We start from the raw sequence: 25,245 nt of genomic DNA, 5'->3' as shown, positions 1-25,245 counted from the left end.
AAATGCTGTTATGCTTTGACATCTGGATGACTATTTGTGGGAAGGGTGTTTTCATTTTCCACTCTGCTTAGAAGGAAGTGAGAATGGATGGATGGATGGAATGGGCTGGTTTCTCGTGTTCAGTGGTACACACCATGTTGACAGGGCACCTCCATCTATTTCTCTAGTGGATACTGCTGGCTCTTCTCCCTCTTCAAATTTCTCAGAGACAGGGTACTTCTCCCTGTAATGCAAGAAGGCTGCCTAGGGAGGAAATGTATTTGTTTATGCTTATTGCGCAGGGTTCAGGTTAGAAACCGTCCCCTCTCTCATTCCTGTTCAGCACACTTGTTCGCGTATATGCAAAGGCTGGGTTTTTTGATGTCTGTATGTAGACGTTATATTCTCACTATCAGTAAGGAGCATTTTCCCCAAAGTTTCTCTCTTCCCCAAAGGACACTGATGTAGAGCAGGTGAAGATGGTGATAAAAACACTCTGCAGAGGCATAAAAAAAGCTGTAGAAATTGCTGAAATGGAGCGAAGAAGGGGCTTTGGCTGGTTTCATTCATTTAAACCCAAAATTCTCATTGACGGCTTGCTTCCTACCACAACTCAAACAGCAGCCATCATCTTTGTACATAGAGGAGAAAATAAAACTAGTGAAACTGAAAGAGGGGACTTCTTTGACCTTTTAGCTTTCTGAGGAAGTGAAAAATCTGGGACATACTTCTGAAAGAAAGATCTCCAAATCTCTGTGAAGCGTCATTGCATGCCAGTGCACAAAAAATGTCCTACTCTGACCACACAAGTGGTTCTTCAAATCTGATGATGCCGGCCGTGGGCTCTGTATGTGTGGCAGAGTGTGCTCCCACAGCTCTGCAAGAAACTGACTCTTGAGTGGATATTCTGAGGGCTGTTTAGCTTTTCTGGATAGGTTGGAAAACAAACAACTAGCGTGTGGTTTTCCTGGGGCATGACATATTTTATGTGGCTATTACTCCTCAAACTACCATCCTACATGGGTAACATAAGTGGCCGATTTTATACCCTGTTCCCTATAATACCCACGTTCAAACCAGTGTTTTTCAAGTAGTCTAGAAAAGATCCAAACTTTATTCTTTGATATCTCATACAGACTTGCGAAATCTGTAGTTCTGTGGGTGTAGACACAAATAATTCTGCATGGGTACAGGATCCACAAGCTGCTGAGCCTGAAAGAAGCTGTCAGTATGGTAACAGCCTCTTCCAAGCCATGTAGCAGGGATGAGGGTAGAGGAGTGGCTCCAGGGTTTTGGAGGGTGATCATCTGACCCTTCTGCTACTTGGCTTGGGGGCAAAGGAGCAACCAGGATCGGAGCTGGGACCTGACCTCTGTCTGCAACAGATCCAAGCAGTCCCCAGAAAGGAGCCTCCAACCTGCACCTAGGTGTTCTAGGCCTCTTTCTCGAGTGTGACAACAAACTGGGAGAACAGTGGGGCAGCTGCAATGAAAAAGACTCAGCATTAGAAGTATATTTGGTTAGCTGTGTCTTTGGTGTGTCTCTTTTAAAGGCTGGTTACCTCCTCTAGCCTCCCAGCAAGGAACATTCTTGGCTTTGGAGTTTGTGCAGCTGTACTAACACAGATCTGTATTATATCAGTTCTGGTCTCAGGGTGAAAACCAGCCTACTGTGCTGCCTGGGTCAGGGAAGAGAAGGGGATGGTTGTGTTTCCAGTTCAAACTCTGGTCATTTGTCTTCTTCCAACCCTCCAAGCCATGCCTCTGTTCTTTCCCCTCTGTGCCCTGCGTACTGCAGCCAAGTCCCTCGTGTGCTTTTCTGCATCTCTGTCCTTTAGTGGCTTTAAATATTATTTTATGTAGAACTTACCCCTTGGGGAATATCTAATGAATGCAAAGGAGGGATACTGAGAGAGAAGGATTACTAAGCAGTCCCTAGAGCGCTCAGTATTGTCTATTGCTGAGAGGCAGAAACTGCACGAAAAAGCCTTGTCCTGGAAAAAAGATGAATGTATAAAAGAACACATGCACGCATGTGCACACAAACACACACACATAAACACAAATAAAAAATTGGCAACTGAACAAAAAGAGAAAGAATGCATTTGCACCAGCCAAATGATTACAAAGCGAGCTCTCTTCAGTCAACGAATTTGCTTTCTTTTGACCCATAAGACACCAGCATTTTTACCGACCTGCCATCCAGAAAATGCTGCAGAAAGATATATAAGAATGCTGGAGTGGTCTGAGATGCTGCATGTAAGAACAGCCTACCATGGGTTGAAGGACAGGTTGTATGCCATTGGGAAGATGAGTTTCCTGAGGTTTACAAACACGATTGAATTTGCCCACTGATTTAAGTGTTAAGAATCTCCTTGTAGACAGAATGTAGGAAAATCTGGAACCTTTTTGCTGTTATGATTGATATTGCTTGAACTTTAATCATATGCAAGAGGCAGCTGAGCTTGTTGAATTCATTAATTGCTAAGGCGTAACATACTCATTTAATTGGATTCTCTGCTAGATAGAGACATATTTATATGTATTTGTATATGTGCTTAGTGTATATATTTAGCTCCACAAAGACTGATATTAATGGAACGTTAAGGGTCCCTGGTGAAATAATCAGTAGACTGGAAGGGATAAATGTTCAGTCGTAAGCATGATCGTTTCTGTCGCAAGAAGGGTAAGGTCTGGCTTACTGGATATTGGCACAGCAGAAAGGCAGGCAGGGCTAAAGTTGTCACTGAGGTAAACTTGCACTTGTACGTGCCTTGGGCTGCTTGTGGCAGGCTTTACACATGGCAGGCCAACTCCCCATAGTGCCTGTTTGTCATTAAGGACTGCTTATCAGCCAGTCCTCCAAGACTGTTTCTTCTGTCCAGGTCTTGGAGGTTGTCTCCATTTCTCTGTGCAAGACAGCATTGCGTTGGTGAGCCACAGCGGTGTGTGGCAATTGCGTAGCATCTTTGGAGGCATCCTACCCTCTGAGGCTGCAGACTCCCTCCCACCCATATGTGACCTATGTGTGTGGAGACTTACTGCATGGGGTCCTGAGGTGGCAGAAAGGCTGATTCAGAGCCAAGAGGAGGAGCTGAGGCCTGGGGCCTCATCTGACCGAGTTTTATGTTAACCATGGGAAGTGAGATGGGACTGCTTCGTGGAGGCTGGAAGGGGCAGGGCTGAGTGCCGCTGTGCCCAGCTCAAGCATCACTTTGCTCCCTCTTCCAGAGAAGGTATCTTCAGAGAGCCAGGAAAGACAGCTGCCTGGTCACTTGTGCCACTTCAGCTTCCAGAGCAGCTGGAGAAGACTCAAAAATGTGCTCTCAAGCTTTAGTTAATCTCCTGATCCCAAACTAGTCCTTAGCAAGTACCATATAAAATCCCGCTGTTCCTTTCACAGCTGTCGATCTACATTCCTGACCTGCTGTACCACCTCTTTGTCATTAATCAGCATGATTTCCATTGCTGACTGCCGGCATGCATGGCTGCTCTGCAGGAACAATTACCCTTCTACATCAAAGATTCTTCCTCTGATGTGGGGCATGAGGAGTAGCCCTTGTAGGTGCAGCCCTGAGCTGCACAATTTCTTCTGGGATGGGTGATCTCAGGCATCTCCTTAATATACTTTTTTCATTGTTCCCAGCTGTTAGGTCCCTGTTCATCCCTCTCGCAACACGGGGTGGATTATTAAGAGCCTTTTATAGAGGGAAAACTGAGCTTTGGAAAGCTTCAGTGGCTTGCTTGAGGTCACAGAGTAAGCACAGGACAAATTTACAGCCAGCACTTGTGTCTCTTCACTCCTGGTCATTTGGGGAGACAGCATCTGCGCTCTGCACAGCTGCTGCAGCTGCTTAGGGCAAGTGTGCTCTGTGAAACTCAGCTACACATTGCCTGTACTGGCTTAGGCTTGTAATGGTAAATCCACACCACGCAGAGCAGCACCACAGGGATGCAGCAGCACGGTGTGGTGCAAATCCTGGCAAGCTGCCTTGGCTCTTAGCCCTGCTGGGCTAACACGGCTAGATGATATCTGGGTTGCAACTGGTTTGGTGTCCCCATGCCATCTACCCCTACCCTCATGCTTCTACTCTAAGGTTACACAGACTAGACAGGCATGGTCCTGTCCATACCTAGCCCTCTCTCTTAGCCTCTTATAAGCATATTGCTGCAATGTGAGAAATCTGCCTGCAGCATAATCTGCCTGATTAGTGCCTTCCTTTCCTCTCACCTTCTGGGCACCATGACCACGAGGCACCTGCCAGCTTCACCCTCTTCCACCTCTCTCCAATGCTCCCTTCCAATTTGGCTTCTGCTTCCTTTGCCTTGTTCAACCCCTTGGCAAGGTCAGTGCTGCCTCTTTCATCATAAAATTGGATTGCATAATCTCTATTTTGGTTGATTGGTTTGCTGTCCATCGCCCTTTTTTTTATTCCTCTGTCCTCTGCCAGTGCATGGTGATTTATGGATAGCTCTTTCTCCATCATCACTGGTACTTTCTTGGCCCATTTATTGGTTTTGTAATAACTCGCGCACAATTGTATAAGCAATTACAAACAGAAAAAAAAAACAAAACAGTGATTTCATTTTTAGCTTCTGAAGTCAAGCTAGGAAATGCCAGTCTTGTTTCCCAGGGCACCTTAATACTGTTCCTTCAAGTTTCTTTACAGCACAGGATTGAGGCAGGGACCCTGTGGAGAGAGTTGTATGTACTCATTAATTAACTTGAATCAGAATGTCCACACACAAGTGGGATGGAAGAAAAGCTGAAAAGGAAACGGTAAACCTGCCATTTCCTAATATTTCAACCTAAATAAAGTTCCTTTTGTGTAGTTCGGTTTATGGGGTTTTTCATGTCTGTGTGTGTTTTATTTTACTTTTAAGGGGAAAATGCAAGATCTTTTCTGCAGAAATACACTGTTCATTCTCGTGCATGCTGAACCTTCAGCACTGAGTCTGACTGCTCAACCCAGTGACTAACCTGCACTTGTTCCACAGGCAGTAATGACAGATCAAACTGGTTTGCCTTTCTTCTGCATCCCACATGGTGGAGTGCAAGTGACCTTTTTACAGTGGAGTGTGTCTAAAAGATAGAGAAGAACCTGGGCAGGTTGTTCACTTTTGTGGGCAGCCTGATCAGGCTTTTGGCTTGCGCTGCCAAAGCTGAGGTGTTCCTTGTACTGACTGTGGGGATGTCCCCATGGATTTATGCTCAGATGCTGTTTGGGCTCTCTGCCATGATTTCTGCAAGAAAGTGACAGAAAAGAAATTACGATTATTTAACAGGTTATAATGCAGTTAAAAGTGAATGAAATTTGATGGGCCAAAGTAAAAATCGTGTCCTTAGCCTCAGGGTTTTTATCCTGCTGACTTTCAAACGTCTGTTGCAAGACATGGAGATGTTGGCTTTTAGCAGAGAACCAGCCTGAAGACTGCTGGAATGGAAAATGTCAGAGAACTAAATGAGTCTTACTACTTACTCCCCTTTTAATAGAGGTAACTACACAGTATACACACATTTAAATAACGTGTATGAAGTCATCCAGCTAATTCCAGACTTCAAGAAGTCATTCCACATGTGGACTTACATGTGTCACGAAAGAGCTTTTGCAACCTGCTCAGCCTTTGCTTCATGTTATGTCTTCAAGACTGCCTCTGTCATGCCTGTTCTTCTACTTTCAGGTTGCAGAAAGAGAATGGCACAAGATCTGCTTTGTGTTGACATTATTAGGAACAAAATAACAGATAAATCCCTTCATCAGGGACTGTAGTGGTAGCGCAAGGGGTAATGGGTTCAAACTTGAACAGGGGCAGTTTAGATTGGGTATAAAGAACAAGTTCTTTACTGTGAGGGTGGTGAGGCACTGGAATGGGTTGCCCAAGGAAGTTGTGAATGCTCCATCTCTGGCATGTTCAAGGCCAGGTTGGACAGAGCCTTGGGTGACATGGTTTAGTATGAGGTGTCCCTGCCCATGGCAGGGAGGTTGAAACTTGATGATCTTAAGGTCCTTTCCCACCGTAACCATTCTAGAATTCTATGATTCTATGAAAAAATAGGTGTACCTGAGTTCCACTGGGTTGAGAGAATGGGAGGATTTTATATTCTTAAGGTCATGCTCCCTAGAAAGCAGTGCTTGGTTTAACACTTCTTTGCCAGCTGGGGCTGGCAAATAAATAGCTTCCTTTCTCCTTCCCAAATTGTTGATTTCAAGGTTACCTCTCTCCCTATCCAGACTCTGGTCTGATTATACTCCTTTTGCGTATAGATGTCTTGCAGCCCAGATGGCCTCAGCTGGGCCTTTGGCAGTTCTACCTGGACTATAATCCCAATCATTTTAGGATAACTGCTGCTGGGGTGTGTGTCTACACCTGTTTATGGGACGGGAAAGGAGCAAAGTCTTTGGCAGAGCCATTCTCTGCTGCTCACAGAGTGCTCGCTGGCTCCAGCCAGCATGGCACATGTGCAGTCACCAGTGGGCTCCATCCAAGGGTCAGGTCCTCTCTGTAGGTTATGGGTAGGGCTGGCAAGTCCTGTCCCATGCCGTGCCCAAACACAGCAGAGTGCCATGGTTTTCAAGCAAAACCCAATGCTCGGCTGTAGTAGTGGGTCAGCTGGGGGTCCTGCAGCTTGTGGGCTCTCATTCTGGAGCCCTCATCCACCAGAGAGGCTGATGCATGAGCTCTTAAGGCAGAAGTCTCCAGTGGGGGAGTACCGCTCAAACCAGCTGGGAGCCCTGAGCCAGCCTGGCAGCCTCTCCCATTGGAGGGGCTGGTCTGCAGCAGCACAGACAGAAGTACCCTGGCAACGCTCGCTGCTGGTGAAGATGCGCAGCTCTGATACCACTGTGTTTGGCCCAGCACTTCATTTGAGAACAGAGGTGAGGTTATCATCTGGGCACTGCTGGGATGAGGACAAAGCACCCAGCCCAGCCCTAAGTCAGTGGGAGCTGAGATGGGGTGGAAATCAAACCATGAGTTGCTCCCCCATCTCTGCAGGTTGCACATGCCCCACTGCTTGCACCAGTCTCATTCTTGCAGCTGGTCCTGGCATGTGGCAGCAGAGCAACAAATTGAAGATATGATGGAGGCAGTGGTGAGGAGACAGGTCTGTGCAGTGGGGACTGTGTCAGTGGTTGCATACCAGTGATGGGGGCGAGGACCATAGGTGGGCAGGAGTTGGGGTACTGATGAGCTGGGGCATGAGGGACCACCGTCTGTTTCTGATCACACAGGGGAGGTGGGAGCTGCCTCTGCTTCCCTTCTGTCTCTTGTCCCCTCTGTTTAGTCGGGAACATCTGAATAAGTGAAAGAAAGAAGGAGGGAGGGAGAAACTCAGTCAGGGTATGAATTTATCTCCATGCCTTCTCCATAGAGACAGGCAAAGAAGACTTTGGATTTAAAAAGGTGCAAGGACGCTAGAAAGCAGCCCCCTTAACAACACATGGGGGAGAGGGAAAACAGCAAGGGTGTCCTCGGTTGCCTCTATCCCACAGCTTTGCTTCCCATCTGGCCCCTTTGCAAAGCTAGAGAAGAGATCTGGCAGAGAACCAGGGTGCAGAGCAGAGCTGGGGTTTCTACTAGTTTGGAAATCCAGTGACAACTTGGAGCAGTGGCTCAGTTGTCTGATCCTTGGGACAGCTTCTGTGCAGTGTATATGGCCCCCCAACATATGCGAGGTTTGGGGGGCATGCAGACATACACTCTGAAGGTATAGAGGTGGTGGGGCTGGCTGTGGCTATACCAGTGTGAAAACAGGGCTAGGATCCATACAAAGGGTGTGTGACCAGTGGGGACAGCATTTGCAATTGCCTGCCCAGAGCTCTTAGTGGTGGGAGAGAAAAGAAACAGGGGCATGCAGCTGTGTAACTGCCTTCCATGAAATCTTGCTCCCAACGTGCAGTAATTCCTCCTCCAGAGGCACATTCCTCCCCTTTTCACCAGCAAGAGAAGAGCTGAGCACCCTGTGTCTCCCTGAGTAGGAGCGTGCATGGGGCCGTGCCTCTCTCGGCAGGTGTGCATCTCTGCGTGGGGGCAATGTGGGGCTGCTGTGCAGAGGGCAGTAGCTCTGGCTGGTATATAGAGGACGGGGAGGCGTTTCACTCACTGCGACACCCCCCGGTGAAAGTTAAAGGATCTCTCTGGTATTCGCAGAGATGCTTTTCAATGCGACACCTTCGGTTTTGCTTGCACAGCTCAGAAATCAGAAAGGTTTAGGCAGCCCATCCCCTCTCTCTTAATGTCGCCTCCTCTCCTAACTCTGCTGGGACATGCTTCAACATTTAGTTTTTCTCAGCACAAGGAAACATTTTTGGCCTTCCTCTGGCTATGCGTTTTTAAACATTCCTTCAGCCTCAGGTCCCAAGAGGTGCTGGGAAAGGTATTTGCTCTGTGTAAAGAGTAGGTGTCACTGCACAGGGGAACACACATAGCGGTTTCGTACACTGCTGCACAGGACCCATTTATCAGGTAAAGATCTAAACCATCTCCCAAGCTGCGGTGTGACTTGTCAAAGCGCATCTCTCCCTCTGTGTATCATGCTTTAAGGGGAAAAAAAGTCTGAGTGAAAGAAATGAAAGCTCAGCAAAATGCAAACCAAAGCCCAGCACTCAACAGAGAAAGCCAAAGGGAAAAATCATTAGATAGGGCATTACATGCATGGACACGTACTAGATGCAGACACACACCTGCACAATGCGGATGCACTCCTAGAGACTGCAAAATGCTTTCATAAAGCGTTTAGATACCTATTATGCACATAAAAATAAGTTTTGCTTTAAACCTTTGTGACTCCCAAACCCCCTGTGACAGAAAACATGCAATCTTACCAGTATCCTTGCCCCATTTTCCTCTGCCCCATGGTTCTGCAGAGGGCAACAGTAAAGATGCTCAGGGTGAAATCTTCTTTCACCTTAGATGAGAAATGATGGGGCAGTATAAGCTTCCTAGCTTTAGGTTTTATTTCCCAGACCAGAATCAGACTAGACCAACATTGCTAGAGTTTGGGACATTGTATTAAGCTCCCCTCTCTTCACATAGAGTTATTTCAGAGGGTCATAATGGCCATAAGGATGTAAAATTATTGAAGTAAGAGCCTGAGTCAGGTGCTGTCACTGCCTGCTAGCTGGAAGTGGCTTGTGTTGGATGGTTCAGTCAGGCTGCAGTGTTTGTTAAGATACAGATTTTTTTCTTATTCTTCCAAAATCCTAACACCTGATTTGCATCCCCTCGAAGCTATAGCTTTGCCGAGTTACATCCTCCAGACTACTCAGATCACAGCCCACATTACCATGAAAAGCTTCCTTTAACCTCTCCCTTCATGTCTCCTAATTATGCCTGTGCTGATTGCAGCCTGCACTTGCATAAATCATGGTTATGTGTACACCAGGTAGCATTGAGGACCTTGAGCAAATATGTCCCCCTGGAAACCATGCTGCTCCTGCATAAGCCAGCCTTGCCTGGGTGGACTACTACCACTATTACCAAGAACACCATCTGCCAGAGGAAGCTCTCAGGTGATCCTGGCTAGTTTTATGCCTGTAGTGAACTCTTGGTACCTTCTGGTTTGGAGAAATGATTTACCAAGGCAAACACTTTGGCATTCTCACAGCTCTGACCTTTCTGTGACACCAGTGGAGCTCCATAGGCTTTGCAGAAATCAGAAGCACTCAAAGCATATCTCATTAACCTTCTCAGGCTAATCATGGCAGGGGACAGGACCTCAGCAACTGCAAAAAGCATTTAAATGCACTAGGAAAGAAATGTTTCAGCAAAACCAGCAAGAGCTGTGTAAAAGCCAGACCTCAGTGAGCTGGGGGACTGTGTTTCTGCAAAGAGCTTTTATTCCCAGAATGAGTTGTGAACAAGAGCAAGTACTTCACCCTGTCTGTATTCTAAGCCAAGCCTTTCTCTGGCATATGCTAGGTGCTGTATAAATATAGAGGGAAGAAAATTCCACCATCTCCTGCAGCCTACATGTTTAATTGAAAGGCTATTAGAAGCAATTCCTGCTTCTGCAGGTGCAGTGAAGAAAGCAGCCCTTCCCCAGGTGGTTATGAAAGGTGAACTTGAGGTTCAGGAAGGAGTGTTGTTTCTCTGTTAATTAATTTTGCATGTGGAGCATTCACAACCATTTCTTGTCTGCTTTGGCTGATGTGGCTAATTAATCACCTTGAGTGTCTGTAAACAGGAGATTTTTGCTCTCTATGGCATCTCTTCTACACCTGCTGTAGACCAGCCTATGTGAGGATACAGACCTGTAACATCACAGGAATGATACATTTGGTAATGGCTGTGATATTAGCACTCTTAAGTGTGAGAGTTGTGACTTAATCAGCTTGGGTGAAGGCTAAGAAGAATGTTCTATTCTCAAGGCACTGGAGAAGGTTTTGCTGCTGAATGGGGGAATTATGAGCCTAGGAGGTAGAGGTATCAATGGCAAGAGTATATGTGATCATGTGGGTTAGCTGGGGAACAGAGATATAGTGGTATATATGAGTTTTTACATCTGCAGGCTGAAAAGTCAGGGAGAAAAGGTTTTCCACAGAATTCTTCCTCTTGCTTCTGCTTATTTTAGACACTGGACTGGAAAGGCTCATTTGGTCCCATCCCTACTACTCAAGGAAGCAGCATCATATAGCTCTATATGAACCAGTTGTGTTTCTTCTCAACCCCATTTTAGTTGTTTTCACAGCTCCTTTTGGGCAGCTCTTCCAGAGCTTCCCTCCTCTGATGCTTAAAATCCACTGTATCTTCAAGGCAAATTTCATCACAACCTGTTGTTCTTGTACCAGCATTGGTCTTGTGTTTTAAACCCTCTTTTCTCCCTCTGTTGTGCATCTGTCCCCCCTTTATTTATACAGAGCAGTCATATTCCTTCTTGGCTTTCATTTATCTAGGTTAAACAAGCTTTGTAATCTTCTCCTTTAAAGCAGGCTCTCTGTTCCCCTAATCACTCGATCCAAGGCTATTTCTGATAACTAGCTTTTCTGTAAGATTCCTAGCTGCTTTGTCCAAACCAAGTGTAAAATAACATGATCTGATGCCTGTTGAATAATTTTGGGGTGAGGAAATGTGTCAGCTATGAGATCTAGAAAAAAAGACACAAAGGTGCTGATGTTAAAATTTGCATTTGTTTTCCACCTATCTCTAGAAAACTAAAGTCTCCCATAATTACTTAGTTCCTGATATAATTTCTCTTTAGTAACAGTAATGACATCTCTATCCAGACTGAAAACCAAGCCTGTGGAGAAACAATAGATCTCTGTGGCTCAGTCCTGGTGAAATATCTTGCACCAGCCTTCCAAAAACTATCTCACTCCCAAATGATTTCACTTTATTTATTTCTTCACAATCTACTGCAGCATTAAGGTTACAATAGCATCCCCCAGGTTTACCTTTATTTTTATATACCGCAAGCAGTGCATACTTCCATTGGCAGTGTCCCAGTTATAATGACTATTTCTATGGCGTTTCTATTATTCCTACAGTAGCTCTTTTCAGGTCCTGCCCAGCTGTTCTGGTTTTCCTATGTCCTCATTCAGGATCTGTATGAATAGTACTGACAAGACTTATTTCTCCCTGAACTCTCCCTGCTTCCCAGAGGGGTTAGGTATGCTTTTCCATCAGCTGTATTACCCATAACACTGCTATTTTCTGCCCACTGCCCAACATCCTACCTTTACCTTTTCTATATTTGATCTTCTCTTTTTCATGTATTGAAATCAGGTGCAAAAGTTACATAAACTTTTTCCAGATAACTGTCTGACAGCAAAGATAAAAGAAGGGAAATTTTTACATTTACACCATTCACAGATACTTGCTGTGTATGTTCCCTCACCTAGGTATAGACACACATCTCTTTATTTCCATACTATTTGTGAACCTCAAGGCCTTTTCTATGTTTATCTACCCAGTGAAGCCCAGAGGTGAAAACATAGTGTTATCTCCATTTGCTACAGTGTGGAGCGGATAAGGGTGTAGATTAGACTCCATTGGTCCTTGGTGGAATAGGAGATTTCTGCTTTCTAATCCATCACTTGTGTTATTGCCTTAGTGCTTCCCCACTGAAATGAGAAAGCCCCTCAGCTTCTGGGGAAAAAAAATTAATCCCAAACACATAATAAGGGAGAAAACAATGACCTTCTGGGAAAATTAAGAAAGCAGTTGAAGTCCTGAGTGAGTTTGGGATGGTCTTTGTTTTAGTCTGTAAATGAAACCAAATCCCTTTTCTTCCTTTTGTATTTCTTCTATACCAGGAGTGGCAGGAGCTGACAGAAGATTTTAAATGAAAAGAGGGTGGTGCAAGACACAGTGCAAATGGGAGTCTGAATGAAATAAAAACTGTCAAAAGACTTTGCCCAGATGTACTCCTCTTGCAGCCTCCTGAAAAACAGGCATCTGAAGGTTCAGGCTTTCCCTTGGACCTTCACCCTAAATATGAATGCAGTGCCTCTGAGCATTTTGCCAAAGAAATGTGTCAGAACATTTTTGGTTTTATCCAGAATTGTATTCTGTTACCTACTCCTTAAAAGTCAAATTTCTTGAAGGTGTTGGTTTTCCATCTATTGACATTATTTAGAGGTTTTTCCAGATGCTCTTATGTTTTGAAGTCCTGCCTTAGCATACTAAGAGAAGTTCAGAGATAGATTGACTTTTGCCAGTCTTTAGCGAGAACAAACAATTTTGGAAGTTCACGCAAGTAGATTGTGCTTGATCATACTACCCATCTGCGTAAGGATTTTGTAAATGGTGAGACTGGTGCTGGATGTTTCAATAGGCAGTTGCTTTTCCCAGTGTAATGTGCAAGTTATCCACTGAATGAGACTACCACCTCCGGTGTGCTACAAATATCTTGCTGACCTGATAACACTGAAAAGAGCACATGTAGAAGAATAAGGAAATATATTCTCCTGGTGTAAATTGCAGCAAGGAGATTTAGGTTATACATCAGGAAAAAAACCACCTTTTTAATGGGAAGGATAGTTAAGTACTGGAATAGACTGCCCACAGATTCTGTGGGCCCTCTGTCAGAGTAAGAACAGGTTAGACACACATCTGCCACAAATGGCTGTTACAAAACTTAGCTTCCCTTGGGAATAGAAAAGCTTCTGTTAAGAGTTAGTTTCGGGGAACTAATGCAATACACCCTTCATTAAAGATGCGCATTAACATACTGCAGAACACTTTTGTTCTGGCTGCATTACACCATGGTTAAGGCAATTTGCCAGGCTGCTGGAAGCCTTTTGGAAGGCTCTTACTTCATTTCTCCCTGCATAGGCAATCTTGCCCTTTGTCTGCATGGGATAGCTTATATACTTAGGCAAACCAAAGGTATATATGATTGACTTTTTGCGCTACAGTAGTTCTCACTTTTTTACTTTGCAAATGTATTGGACTTCTGGTTCCAATAGCTTCCTATCCAAAGTAGGATCTCATATTTAAGGTAAAAGTTGGCTGCTTCTCTCCCTCAACACCTCCAAATTTATCCCTAAACAGAAGTGACTTACCTTTCTTGATAATATCAGACATGTTACAGGCAGAACAAGGGGAAGTTAAGGTGAAATTCTGGCTCTTAGGAGCCCTGCCCTGACACATAGTAACATTCCTATGGATTGGAGAATGATTAGAAAGGAGGTTTTAGAGATCCCTAGTATCCTTACTTCTGCTGATTCTGCAACCCTCCAGGGCTCCTAGTGGGGGTTTGAATGACTAGACTCTGATCGAAGAACGCCCAGTAGGTCTTGAAACTGCAGGGTGACCAATATGTAAGATGCCTGGGCTGGTTTATTTTTCCACTTTTTGCTGAGGCAAGCACTCAGCAAAACCTTAGTAACAGCAGTTCACGAGCTGTTAATACCAAACACCCTGAGACTTCAGAAGTGTCTTGCTCTGATCTGCGCAGCTTGGCAGGTTATATTCTTTAAGAGAAGGCATCATTATGGGGACAAGTCTGTGACATTTAATTCTGTTGCAGCTAACCTCTGTCCCCACAGTGAATTGCTCCTTCACTCTGATGGCAGATTATCTAGCATATGATGCACATTTGTATATTCTTTCTCTGCATTGTCTCCAACCTCTGCACATGTGTTTTTGTTTTACTATCCATACTGTCCTTGTCCACATGTTGTTTAAGCCTGGTCGTCTTAATACATGCATACATATTTGACCCTTGCATGTATGATCATATAAAGAAGTCTGCTCTGTCTTAATTAAGAAAGCTTTTCTGACTTTGCTTATACGTATGTGTACATGTCTGCAGGTATAGGGCATGCCTGATTGTTAAGGTTAGCAATGAAATGTAATATTTGCATGTATTTTTGAGACATGCCACAGTTAATTTGAAAATTTAGGTCAGAACATTCCCTTACATCCTGTTTCCTTCTCTTTGGACAATTTAGAATGATTTTATTGGGATAATAAGGAAAGGATGTGTACTACTGTATTTGCAGGTTAGATGCTTCATCACGCTGGAGGCTGTGGCAAGACTGTCACTCTTCTCCTAATTTCATAATGTTGTCCGTGTAGTACAACACTGTGAAACGTGCCTGGCACACAGCCTTATGAACTCCCCTTTCTGTCCCAGAGAACTTCTTGGTAGTTATGCACTGGGTTTGCCTATCTGATCTAATTTATCACTTAGGGGTTTATATCGTGCCTATTACTGTGATATCTAAGTGCTGCTGAGATTCTGCAAGATGTCTCTTTCATCAACCACTTATTTCTATGATAAGTTAATGTTACTAAGCTGGGCTGTTCTGTGCAGTATCTTAATCACTGGTCCCTACTGAGCTGCGATCTGTGCAGTTGTTCTACTTGTCTGTTGGTTTCACCAAACTGGTTTTGGGGATTTGAGCTCAGTTTCTTGAGGGTTAAAGTTGAACTGCAGAAATCTCTGGCTCAGATGATGATGAATTGAGCTGCTTGGTCAACAAGTGAGAAGCCTAGGTCTGAACAGACCTTGAAGGAGCTCTTTATTCCCTCAGAATGTACTCTCCACATCCAGGCTTAGGTATTAGTTTGAGTACAGACCATCTGCTGCTCTGGACAACACTACCTGTCATTCGAGGACACTTTTTGGGGCCACTGGTTTCCAAGTCCACCTTTCACCTGCTGCTCAAAATGTAGTTAAAAATTAAAACAGCCCCTCCCTGCCCACTCAAGTAACAAAACACAACAAAACAGAAGGAGAGAAAGAAAGAAGAAAACTAGCTGTTCACCCTGCTTTCTGATCCAAGAAGCATGACTCTGTAGGTGGAGGGAACATTAGGGGCAAGGTCTCCTTGACATGCTTATCACCTTGGGAAACTAAGACCAGCTGCCCAGCCACTTCACCCCATTCTTACCAAACCCACTGCCTTGCTATCCCTGGGATGCTGTGTTCACACTGCAGGGATGGATGGGGAGGCTGCTGTCTCTGGGTGATGTTTTCTGCCTTTCTTCTCCCTTCACAAGCCCCTGGAGTGGATTTTTCTTTCATGGCCAGATGAAGCGTTTGTTTGTTTTGAAGGCGACAAGTGTTTTATGTGAATTCTAGCTGCTCTCAAATGCCAAACCCCAGCTGGGCTTTGAGTTTCACAGAATAACTGCTGACACCTAATGAGCCTCTAATAAGTGCTTCCCCCTCCCATCCTGTCACTTAAATAAATAAATGACTGAAATTTGGGGGTGGTGGGAGGGGTGTTGGATTGCAGTGGCATGAAGATTTTCTGTTTACCCACTAAGCAGGTACCCTTCTCAGGGCAGTTGTGCAAGCCTTCTACACACCTACACTGCTTTTGCCATCAAGTCAACATGTCTCAGCCCTGTCCTAAGGGGCTTTCTTTGAGGATGGAGCAGGAGAATTCCTTCTAAAGACCAGTTAGTTTCTTGCCCTCTCAGCTTCGGCTGCCAGCCATGGTGCTAATTAGTGTCAACTGTGATGGGGGGAATTCAGAACAAAGGCAAGACTTTGATAGTTGAAAGCTTAGTTGATGTTCCAGGGTTTGTTTTTTTTTTCCTGTAATTTTTGCAAGGAATGATCTAACATGTGCAGTGAATGTGTTACACGTATCGTCTCTTGAGGGAATGGAGTGGCTTCAAAAAACTCTTATTTGTGGCAGTAAGTATAGGGCAACTGAGTTCCATCCCCCTTTTCTGACTGATGAAGGTATGATTTCTGTTTGCTCAAGAAACAGAATATGAAAAGATTTAAAATTGCAATATATTCTTATAGACATTAAAAATATCAAATACTATTTGATTTTATTTTTTATGTGTCAGAAATACAGAGCAATTTCTTGTGTTCCAGCTTAGGTATGTAACCAAGTCATTGTGAAAGGACAAGAACAGGTATTTCAATAAGGCCTCGGCAGGGGATAGCAAAAACTTCTGTTAGCAAGCACCAACATGTTTTTCTGTGAAGACACTCCTGCAAATGGAGAACATCTCCTTCTGTTGCTTATCTCTTGGAAGAGCTCAGTCCTGACTAGGAATGGGCAAAATTATTATTTCTGGACAAAATCAAGTTTGGCTAAAATGAACCTGTTTAATGAATTTCACTGAAAACAAATGAAGACAAAATTTTGAAAAAATAAACAAGTTTCTTTTTGACTATTTGGAGGTAAATATTTCAATTTTTCTGCTTCAACATTATATTTGTTTCAGCATTTGTATATATTTCTTCTCTTTTTTAGCAGGAAAAAAGCCCATTTTTATTGTGGCTAGTAGGCTGAAGTCATTTCAGGAGGCAACAAGCTCTGTTCCTGTTGTTTGGCTGAGAAAGTTGAAAGACATCATATCTGTTTGACCACTGTGATGGTATCTTCCTGGTCATCCAGTCACTATCGCAGAGGGAGACCATCACAGAGATGAGATAACCCAGGCATCTTTTTTTTTCTCCACTTCCCCCTGCTTGAACTCACTTACTCAGAGCCTTCTCCCCAGGAATGTCCTCACCTTACATGAGCCATGAGCTTGGGTACTCCAGAGTGGTCTTTCTGCCCAGGTCTGTGGGAGATGCAGAGGGATAGGGCAGCTGGAAGTCTATCTTCTGTGGTTTGTGTCTCCACAGGTGGGGAAATGGAAGGAAAAAAAGTTGCAGATGAAGTATTATGTGTGGCCTCGCTTTGAGCTGTATCCTGACTCTGAGGAACGTGAGGACGATCACCTGAGTATTGTGACCTTGGAAGAGGCACCGTTTGTCATTGTGGAGAACGTGGACCCCCTAAGTGGCACCTGCATGAGGAACACGGTCCCTTGCCAAAAACGCATAGTGACTGAGTAGGCACCCCTGGGTTTTTCTCCTCCTACTGGGCTCTCCCAACTCAGCAAAATGTAGGGAGTCTGTTGGGCCAATACCATCACACCCTGACAATCCTCTTTAGAAAAGTAACCAACATTTGCCCAGCCTGGCCTGTGTCCATTCACAACTGGCCCCTTTGGTCAAAGCATCATAGTGTGTCCGTTCATCCTCCAGCACATATAGCATACATGAAATTCTACACATTGTACTGTGGGAGGGGGAGTGCATAAAGACAACAGAAGGGTATTAAGGGAGTTTCCCCCAGTCCTTTAACCCATTCTTGTTGTGACGGTTCAGGAACAAAACCGATGAGGAGCCAGATTACATGAAGAAATGTTGCAAGGGGTTCTGCATTGACATCCTCAAGAAAATCTCAAAGTCTGTCAAGTTCACCTATGACCTCTACTTGGTGACTAATGGCAAGCATGGGAAAAAGATCAATGGAACATGGAATGGAATGATTGGAGAGGTCAGCAGCAAAGGGAGGGCATGATGGGTTTCATTCCTGGGCTGGGTAACATGATTCAGGTCTATCCTCTCATCATTACTGCGTCCCTTTCTGAGTAGGGACAGAAGTGACTCTATAGAAATGATTGGCCTGGATTCTTTCTGGGCATTGGGTAAATTAATCTGCTCTGACTACCTTTCCTGTTTGATGATTAATTATTATTCTCTATGGTGTCACAAATTTGGCCTTCACAGTCAAAGAAGGATCTTAATATCCATGCATCAGAGAGGCTGCAACCTAGATTATGCTTAGATCGTATATAAGGTGCATAAAGAATGAAATAATACTTTGCAGTGTTAGAGGGAGGAGAAAGCAAGGACAGAGAAATGAGATAAGGTGTCTTCTCAGTGGATGATGTGTTTATCCTAAGACCTCTGTGGATTTATTTTTTATACACATACCAGCTTTGAGGGGGAAAGTGATGTCTATACATTTCCTGAAGGAAGAAGGTGTCCTGATAAAAGATAAGAAAGAGATGATAGAAACAATATAGGGAATGGGATCACATGGAGTGTCCTGGGTCCAGCTGTAACAGGTATTTTCTGCACCAGCTACTAGGAAGTGGAAAAATAACTGTTACAGCTGAACCCAGGACAAGGAGTAAAGGACTGGGTGGAAAGGCAGGAACATGAATAGGGGCTTGGCTGAGGCACTTGTGGGATGCCTCAGGTCTATGTGTGATTTCTTCCTTTCCTTCCTCTAGGTCGTCACCAAACGGGCCTATATGGCTGTGGGATCCCTCACCATTAATGAGGAGCGTTCAGAAGTGGTGGATTTCTCTGTGCCCTTCATTGAGACGGGAATCAGCGTCATGGTGTCACGTAGCAATGGAACTGTCTCACCTTCTGCCTTCTTAGGTATCATTTTAATCTAAAATTAAAACTTCACCCAGCATTCATCAAAAATTAGGTGAAGGTTGGTTGTGATTTTTAGCCTGAAAGTTTCTTTTGGGAATACCTGTGGGACAGGTGTATAAAAATAAACTCTGATGTTTTAGTTTTAAATCCCAAGCAAGCAAAATCCAGGCAAATGCAAACAGGCACTGCCTAGGAGTTCCGAGGCATTTCTCAGCAATTGTATGCCTATTCCCAGAAAAGAATGGGCTCACTCAGAGTTGTCACCTACTCTGCAACATGTGGTTTCCCAGTGACTCAACTAATAGCATGTCCAAGGAGTGTAAAGCAGAAGAAAATTGATTCAAACCTTATAGCTGGTATACCATTGTACTTAGTAATAACAATTAGCAATAAATTGCTGCACTTTGAGAGACATTATTTGTAAAAAAGGTATCAATTTGACTTTCTTGACAGAACAACTTGACTCTCTATTAGAGATCTAATAGAGCTTTTCAAGAACAGTTGAGCTATCAGTTCTGTGCTGACACTGTCTTCCAATAAAGTGTTTTTTAATGTCCTTCAGTGGTGGAAGGTGATCAGAGAATGGAGAAACTACACTGCATTTCCCCAACACAGCAATATCTTCTTAGTGTCTATTATTTGGCTTTATAGAACGCTTTATGATGCAGCAAACACAAGTGTATGAATTCCATAATGAATTTCTCCTCTCTGCCAGCATCCTGAGAACATTGACAAACAGAAACAACTTTATATGGGTAAAGAATTTTTTCCAAACCTCTTTAATAGGAATTTCATGACTACTCACTCTTCAGGAGTTTTTTGCCTTTACATAGCTCCACCAATATTACTGGGGGATGTAAAAGCAATGGTAAAGTTAACTCCAGCATTTTAAGTTGCAAATTTAACTGAGGCTGAAATATTGGCTATAGTCTGGACCAGAGTTCTATGTTTGTTTGAGCTGGTTCAGTCACATCTTTATGTGTTCAGGCTTGGAGAAGGAGAAAACCTGGAAGAGATCAATGTTAACATTTCTGGAATAAGCCAGTCTTTCCATTGCTAAGGGAATGGAATAGCTGAAAAAAACTACTATCGTTATGGCTGAACTTGAGAAATTTGGAGATGCTGTGGCTCAATAACATCTTTAAAGTTGGATGCTTGTCTGAAACTCTGCCAGTTCTGCTTGATTTTCCCCACTCTCTCCAGATGGTGCTGGAGGACTTCCTGGGAACAATCTTTTATCAATGCATTTTATTTTATCAGTTCATGCCACAATGGCTGCACGTAGCTCCAGATGGAGCCATGTGTCACAAATGTAACAGCAAGAAATAATGCAGTCATTACAGAGACAGAAACTACACTTCTCCCAGTTCACGTAGCTTTTCAGACTGGAGTTGAGTCTTTGTTTTAACTTTTGTTTTTCCCCTGGCCAGTTTGCCCCACACTCTCACTGAGGTGCTCTGGAGAGCAAAGGATGTGAGGGATAGGTGAGGTAGCGTATCGGGTCTTTCACTGTGGTTTTCTCTTCCTCTGCAGAGCCTTTCAGTGCTGATGTATGGGTGATGATGTTTGTGATGCTGCTTATCATCTCTGCGGTGGCTGTCTTCGTCTTTGAGTACTTCAGCCCTGTGGGCTATAATCGGTGCCTTGCTGATGGCAGAGGTAAGGGGAGTCCTTTCTTGCCATGGTCCTCTCTCGCTTCCAATCCTGGCTCCTTTGTTGGGGTCTTTCATTTGCCTTAAACAGGATACAGATCTAGCCCACTCTGAGCTCTGTGTTCAAACTATAGAGGGCAGGAATGGAAGCGGAAGAAAGGCTCTGAAGCTAGCAGATGTGTATAATGGATAATTTGCTTGGCTCAGGAGACGGAGCTGTGTTGCTTTTTATCTCTAATGCATACACCAGCTCCAGCTTGTTTCTCACTGAAGGAAAATGGGTCCTGGTAGTCAGTGCTGGCAATGGCTATGGTGCTGCGCTCTCTAAGGCAATAAGGAGGCTCAGTGCTGTCAACCCATCCTTCAGTGCTACTTCTCCCCAGAGAGCAAGCCACTCTGCTGGCCTCCCAGCATAGTGCTATGTCCTCCAGACTCCACATCTGTCACCTGGGCCTGTCCCTCCCCCACTTCACCCTCTGTCTTGCTAAGGCCAACTGCGAAAGTGGGAAATGCATTTTCTTGAGAGTAGGTAATGTATTATTTTAATAAGGGTAGCAGGAAAGATGGAAATGACTGACCCATCTCTGTTGTTCTGGACTTCAGAAGACAGCCTGATGAGTTAAAGAGAGGATGGACCGACAGACTGAGAGACAGCCTTTTTTGCCTTGTTGGCATGAAGACAATTAGGAAGTTGATCTCTGTATCTTTACCCCCTGATGAATCAGCCCTTCAAACCTTTCAGGGCTTATTGGTCCATTCAGAAGAGTGGGAGAGAGACTGTTACTGGAAAATGCTCCTGAGTCTAGTGCTTTGAGTGATTTTGTGCCATCATATCAGAGGAGAGTGGGGGAAAAAAAAGTGTTAATGAGAATGCAGGCAGAACCACATATACGAGGAAGTGGAAAACCTCTCTTAACATGGAGCTGTGGAGGGCCTTTATGGCAACTGATTGTAACCACATGGATCCATGGACACAAGTAAACGCTGTGTAAACCTGTGAGTCTCTTGGGAAATATTAATACAGATGTGGAACTGGAAGCAGTTCTTAGTACAGGTGTGCAGCTGTGCAGTTATTAAGTTAGCTGAACTGCAGCTGCAATTATCAATATTTCTGAGTAAACAGTACTGAGTAATCAGGCAAATATTATCCCTGACAGATGTAACGTGAAGATGGAGAAACCTGATGCGCACATTGGAATGCTTGTTTGGTAAAGAATGCTCCAGCTAATGTTACTTTGGCTGCAACTATGTCTATGACAGTATACCCCTGCTTTCCATACCTCTATTTTCTCTTTACAGACACCAAGATTTTATCTCCAGGGTCAGGTGGGCATACCCTGATCTAGCCCCTAAACGGTGTTGGTTTGTTGTTGGAGCACTTAATGTTGGAGAGGTCAGAAGGATTCTAGGTCCCTGGTTTGGATTGGAGGCTCCCATTGCTGTCTTGGTTTATAGCCAGCAAAGTAACTGTAAAAGCACATGGGGTGATGAGTGGAGAGAGGAAGACTTTAAGAGGGAACTTCTCAAGATTTCCTTACAACTTACAGTTCCCACTAGTGATCTGCAGGCCTTGCATCTGTGTGTGTTAGGGCATATTAGATAGAGAGGGTTTTAAAGCTACCAGTCCAGCATGTAAAAAGACAAGGATTGCCAGGCCATGTTTCTTATAGAAACTTTGTTTCCCTGGCATTTAGAGATGCCAGCTTTGCCAGGTGATGATTCTGTTTTGAACTTGGTGTGCAGTTCCCAGGGTGAAAAATGAGCACCTTGCACCTTGTAGTCGTATTTAGAGTAAACTAGTTAGTGCTTTCAGGCGATCTATGCTATTCACTGCTCAAGGGTTTGGAGAGGAATGTCAAAACTTTCTTCCTTTTTGTTCCTCTGCTGGACCCAACCTTAACCACAGCAGCAGCACTAAGCACCAGTCAGCTTACCCAAGAGAGGAGATAAAACATGGCATGCTAACCCAGCAGGTTGCAGAGCCAGGTTGGCATCATTGGAAAAGTGACAGAACTGTGCCAGAGAGCTCTTGTCCTAAGAGGGTCTTCTCAGGGTCTGAAGCAGAAACCCTGGAGGGATTGCATCAGCAGTCTTGCTGACAGATCTTCTTGTGCTCAAGTTGAGCAAATTTTGATTTGGGTTCCCACTAATGGAACCAGAATATTCCAGGGATATGAGACTGCTGCGAGACAGGCAGGATTTCACCTGTTTTCAAACCTGGTGCTTCCTGAGCTCATGACTTTTGTGGTATGAGTGAGCTTCCATGCTGAAAAATGAATAAGGGAAAAATAGCAGCTTTTAAAACACTGGATCTGCTCCTGGACTGCCTGTGGCAGAGCTGCTGATTTTCCTGATTTAGACCAGAGTTTGTGTCATCATTATATACCTTGGACACACAACCTGTGGAGAGGGAGCTGTGCTTTTTCTCTGGGTTATGTATCTTCAACAGACTGGGTAATGAAACCATCATGCAGAGGTATTTGTAGAGCCCTATTATTTCAGATGGTGCTCTGCCTTGCTCTTGTACAAATACAGTGAAGGTCATGTTTTGCACAGGTGTATGCTGGAAGTTCAAGGACAAAATTGCTGTTGAATAGCTAGAAACAAGGATAGAATTTTTCTGAGAAAACTATTTTTGGTGACAACACTTGAACTGAAATGGAATGTTTGGGCTTTTAGAAACTCCAATCTCATACAAAAAAAAAAACCTTTATAATGTTTCAGAGGAAATCTTTGGGACAGAAGCAATATGGAAACCTGCAGACATTTTTTAAAAATTCATTTTTTAGGGTCACACTTTGCTGAGGTATGTTGTCATGAACATAGCGGTACGCAGCCACAGACATTCATCTCCCATGTGGGAATAGGTAGTGCTCTTAACTCAGAACTCAAGATGTGCATGTGAATAGAAATGCAGACCACTTACTTTGAGATGCTCACTGTGGGATTCATGTTTCTCAATCACTCTAGAGCCAGGAGGTCCCTCTTTCACCATTGGCAAAGCTATCTGGCTGCTGTGGGGGCTGGTATTCAACAACTCTGTGCCAGTGCAGAATCCCAAGGGCACCACTAGCAAGATCATGGTGTCAGTGTGGGCCTTCTTCGCTGTCATCTTTCTGGCCAGCTACACTGCCAACCTGGCTGCCTTCATGATCCAAGAAGAATACGTGGATCAGGTGTCTGGCTTGAGCGACAAAAAGGTAATGGATCCACCCAAACCCTCAAAGCAGCTTTTTCCACAGAAGAGGCTCTCTTATACCCTCTCCTCTTTGCTTTTATTGGGCAAATACTCATTTTTTTCAGAGTATTGTAGCTTTAGTCCCTAGTTTAAATAGCACAACTGCTCTTTGTTGGTATTCAGTTGCATTTTGTCATGTTTTAAACACTTCAGGAATGAATTCAGCAGAGCTGAACTGTGCTTACTTGCATGATCCCAAACCACACTTTGATCGTCAGCAAGAAATGAATTAATGGAACTTTGGAGATGATGTATATAATGTCTGTAACCTGTTTTTTCTGGATGAAATAATTTGTTTTTGTAGGAACACTGGCCATTAGCCTAGCAAATATGATCTGTTAGTTTATTCTGGGGACAAGTTCTGCCCATGGGGGTAAATCAGCATGGCTTTGATGATTTACTATTACTTGCATTTGAAGTTATACTGTCATTTTTTTTCAAGGCCTTTGGAAGCTTAGCGCAAGAAATTGTTTCCTCCTCAGAGTGTGTTTCACTGCCTTGCTTAGATGCACGGCATTTTGTCCTTGCAGAGCATTTGCTTTTGCTGGGCTTTGCACAATGAGGATTTTGAAAAGATTGCTCATGCATGCAGCATAGCACTGGCTGGCTCATCAGGGTCTGAAGCTTTGAGCACTGCTTTATTTTTGTTATATAGTGAGGTTACTCACAAGGGATTGAATATTGTGAGGGTTGATTTCTCATATTGAATTTGTTACTCAAACACTGGGGCTGCTTAAGGGGTCATGCCATTGTAGGGCAACCAAGTAGCAGTATGTCGCACGCATTCCTGTCACAGGGATAGCAGCAAGAGAACTGCAAAAGTCAGTTTGCTGCTGCTGGACTGGTTATAGTTACTGTCTCATGTGTCCCCCATGACAGTCTAGAAATAAGCTGTGGCCAGGCCCCCTGTGTATACAGTGTCTTGTGCAGCAGGCTGGAAATTCTGTAGTGGATGAATTTTTAAGAGGTTCCCCCCTAACCCCCCTTTTTGTTGTTTTTTCTTGGAATGAAATATGATACAGGAAATAATACAATCCATGCAATACAATACAGTGCATACAATAATACAATCCAGGCACAGGTTCTCCTGTTACATGTTTTAATTTCAACCTCAATTTGTTTCACGCTGTCTCCAGATTTGCACTGTGCTGTGTTGAGGAGGAGGTGGAGGGGAAGATGCTTTTCTGCCAGGTAGAGGTTGTTGCTGAGACTCCTTAGAAGCTGTGGACTCCCTCAGGCTGAAAGACACTGTTCAAAACCATCCAGCCCTATCAGAGTTAACATTAGCTTGTCATCATTAGGTTTTCAACTGTCTGAGCTAAATTGGATAGCTCATACCTGTGATCTATTGTTTCAGGCTGTGCCTAGGCTCATGGAGAGAATCACGCTTTCATTCTCATGTTTTTTCAAGATATTCTTCATACCTGCAGAGATATGTGCATGAAATATCAATTGAAAGCGGTAACTCCTGGAGCTTCACAAAGCCTTTGGATACAAGTTTCTGGGCCTATTTTAGTCGATTTCACTGTAGGACTACCTGTGTGTGTTAGATTGAGGTCATTTTCTTCTACTTTTCTTTGCCAAAGTTCCTGTGTTTGCTTTTGGTATCCTAAAGTATATGTGCTTGCTTTCTTCGGGAAGTGAAAGGTCACAGTACATACTCAGGTTGTTGCAGTATGCCTCAAACACAGCTGCTAGTGCAAGTACAGCATCTGGGTAAAATTACAATCTACC

General features: G+C 44.0%; 1 protein-coding gene across 3 annotated transcripts in view; it reads left to right on the top strand.

The window, feature by feature from the left end:
• Positions 1–25,245, top strand: part of GRIN2B (glutamate ionotropic receptor NMDA type subunit 2B) — a 215,337-nt gene that overhangs the window by 167,460 nt on the left and 22,632 nt on the right. For all 3 annotated transcript variants that reach the window (XM_057430360.1, XM_057430364.1, XM_057430374.1), the window contains 5 exons: positions 17,026–17,234; positions 17,554–17,725; positions 18,468–18,621; positions 20,155–20,280; positions 23,244–23,473. In XM_057430360.1, coding sequence (XP_057286343.1) covers positions 17,026–17,234; positions 17,554–17,725; positions 18,468–18,621; positions 20,155–20,280; positions 23,244–23,473 — 891 coding nt within the window. The remainder of the gene's footprint in view (positions 1–17,025; positions 17,235–17,553; positions 17,726–18,467; positions 18,622–20,154; positions 20,281–23,243; positions 23,474–25,245) is intronic.

Source organism: Pezoporus wallicus, unplaced genomic scaffold (assembly GCF_028554395.1).
Source record: "Pezoporus wallicus isolate ANWC-B61680 ecotype Strahan unplaced genomic scaffold, APGP_CSIRO_Pwel_v1 scaffold_3294, whole genome shotgun sequence".
Classification (NCBI taxonomy): Eukaryota; Metazoa; Chordata; class Aves; order Psittaciformes; family Psittacidae; genus Pezoporus; species Pezoporus wallicus.
The sequence above is the reverse complement of the archived record's forward strand: the minus strand, read 5'-3'. Positions and strand labels throughout refer to the sequence as shown.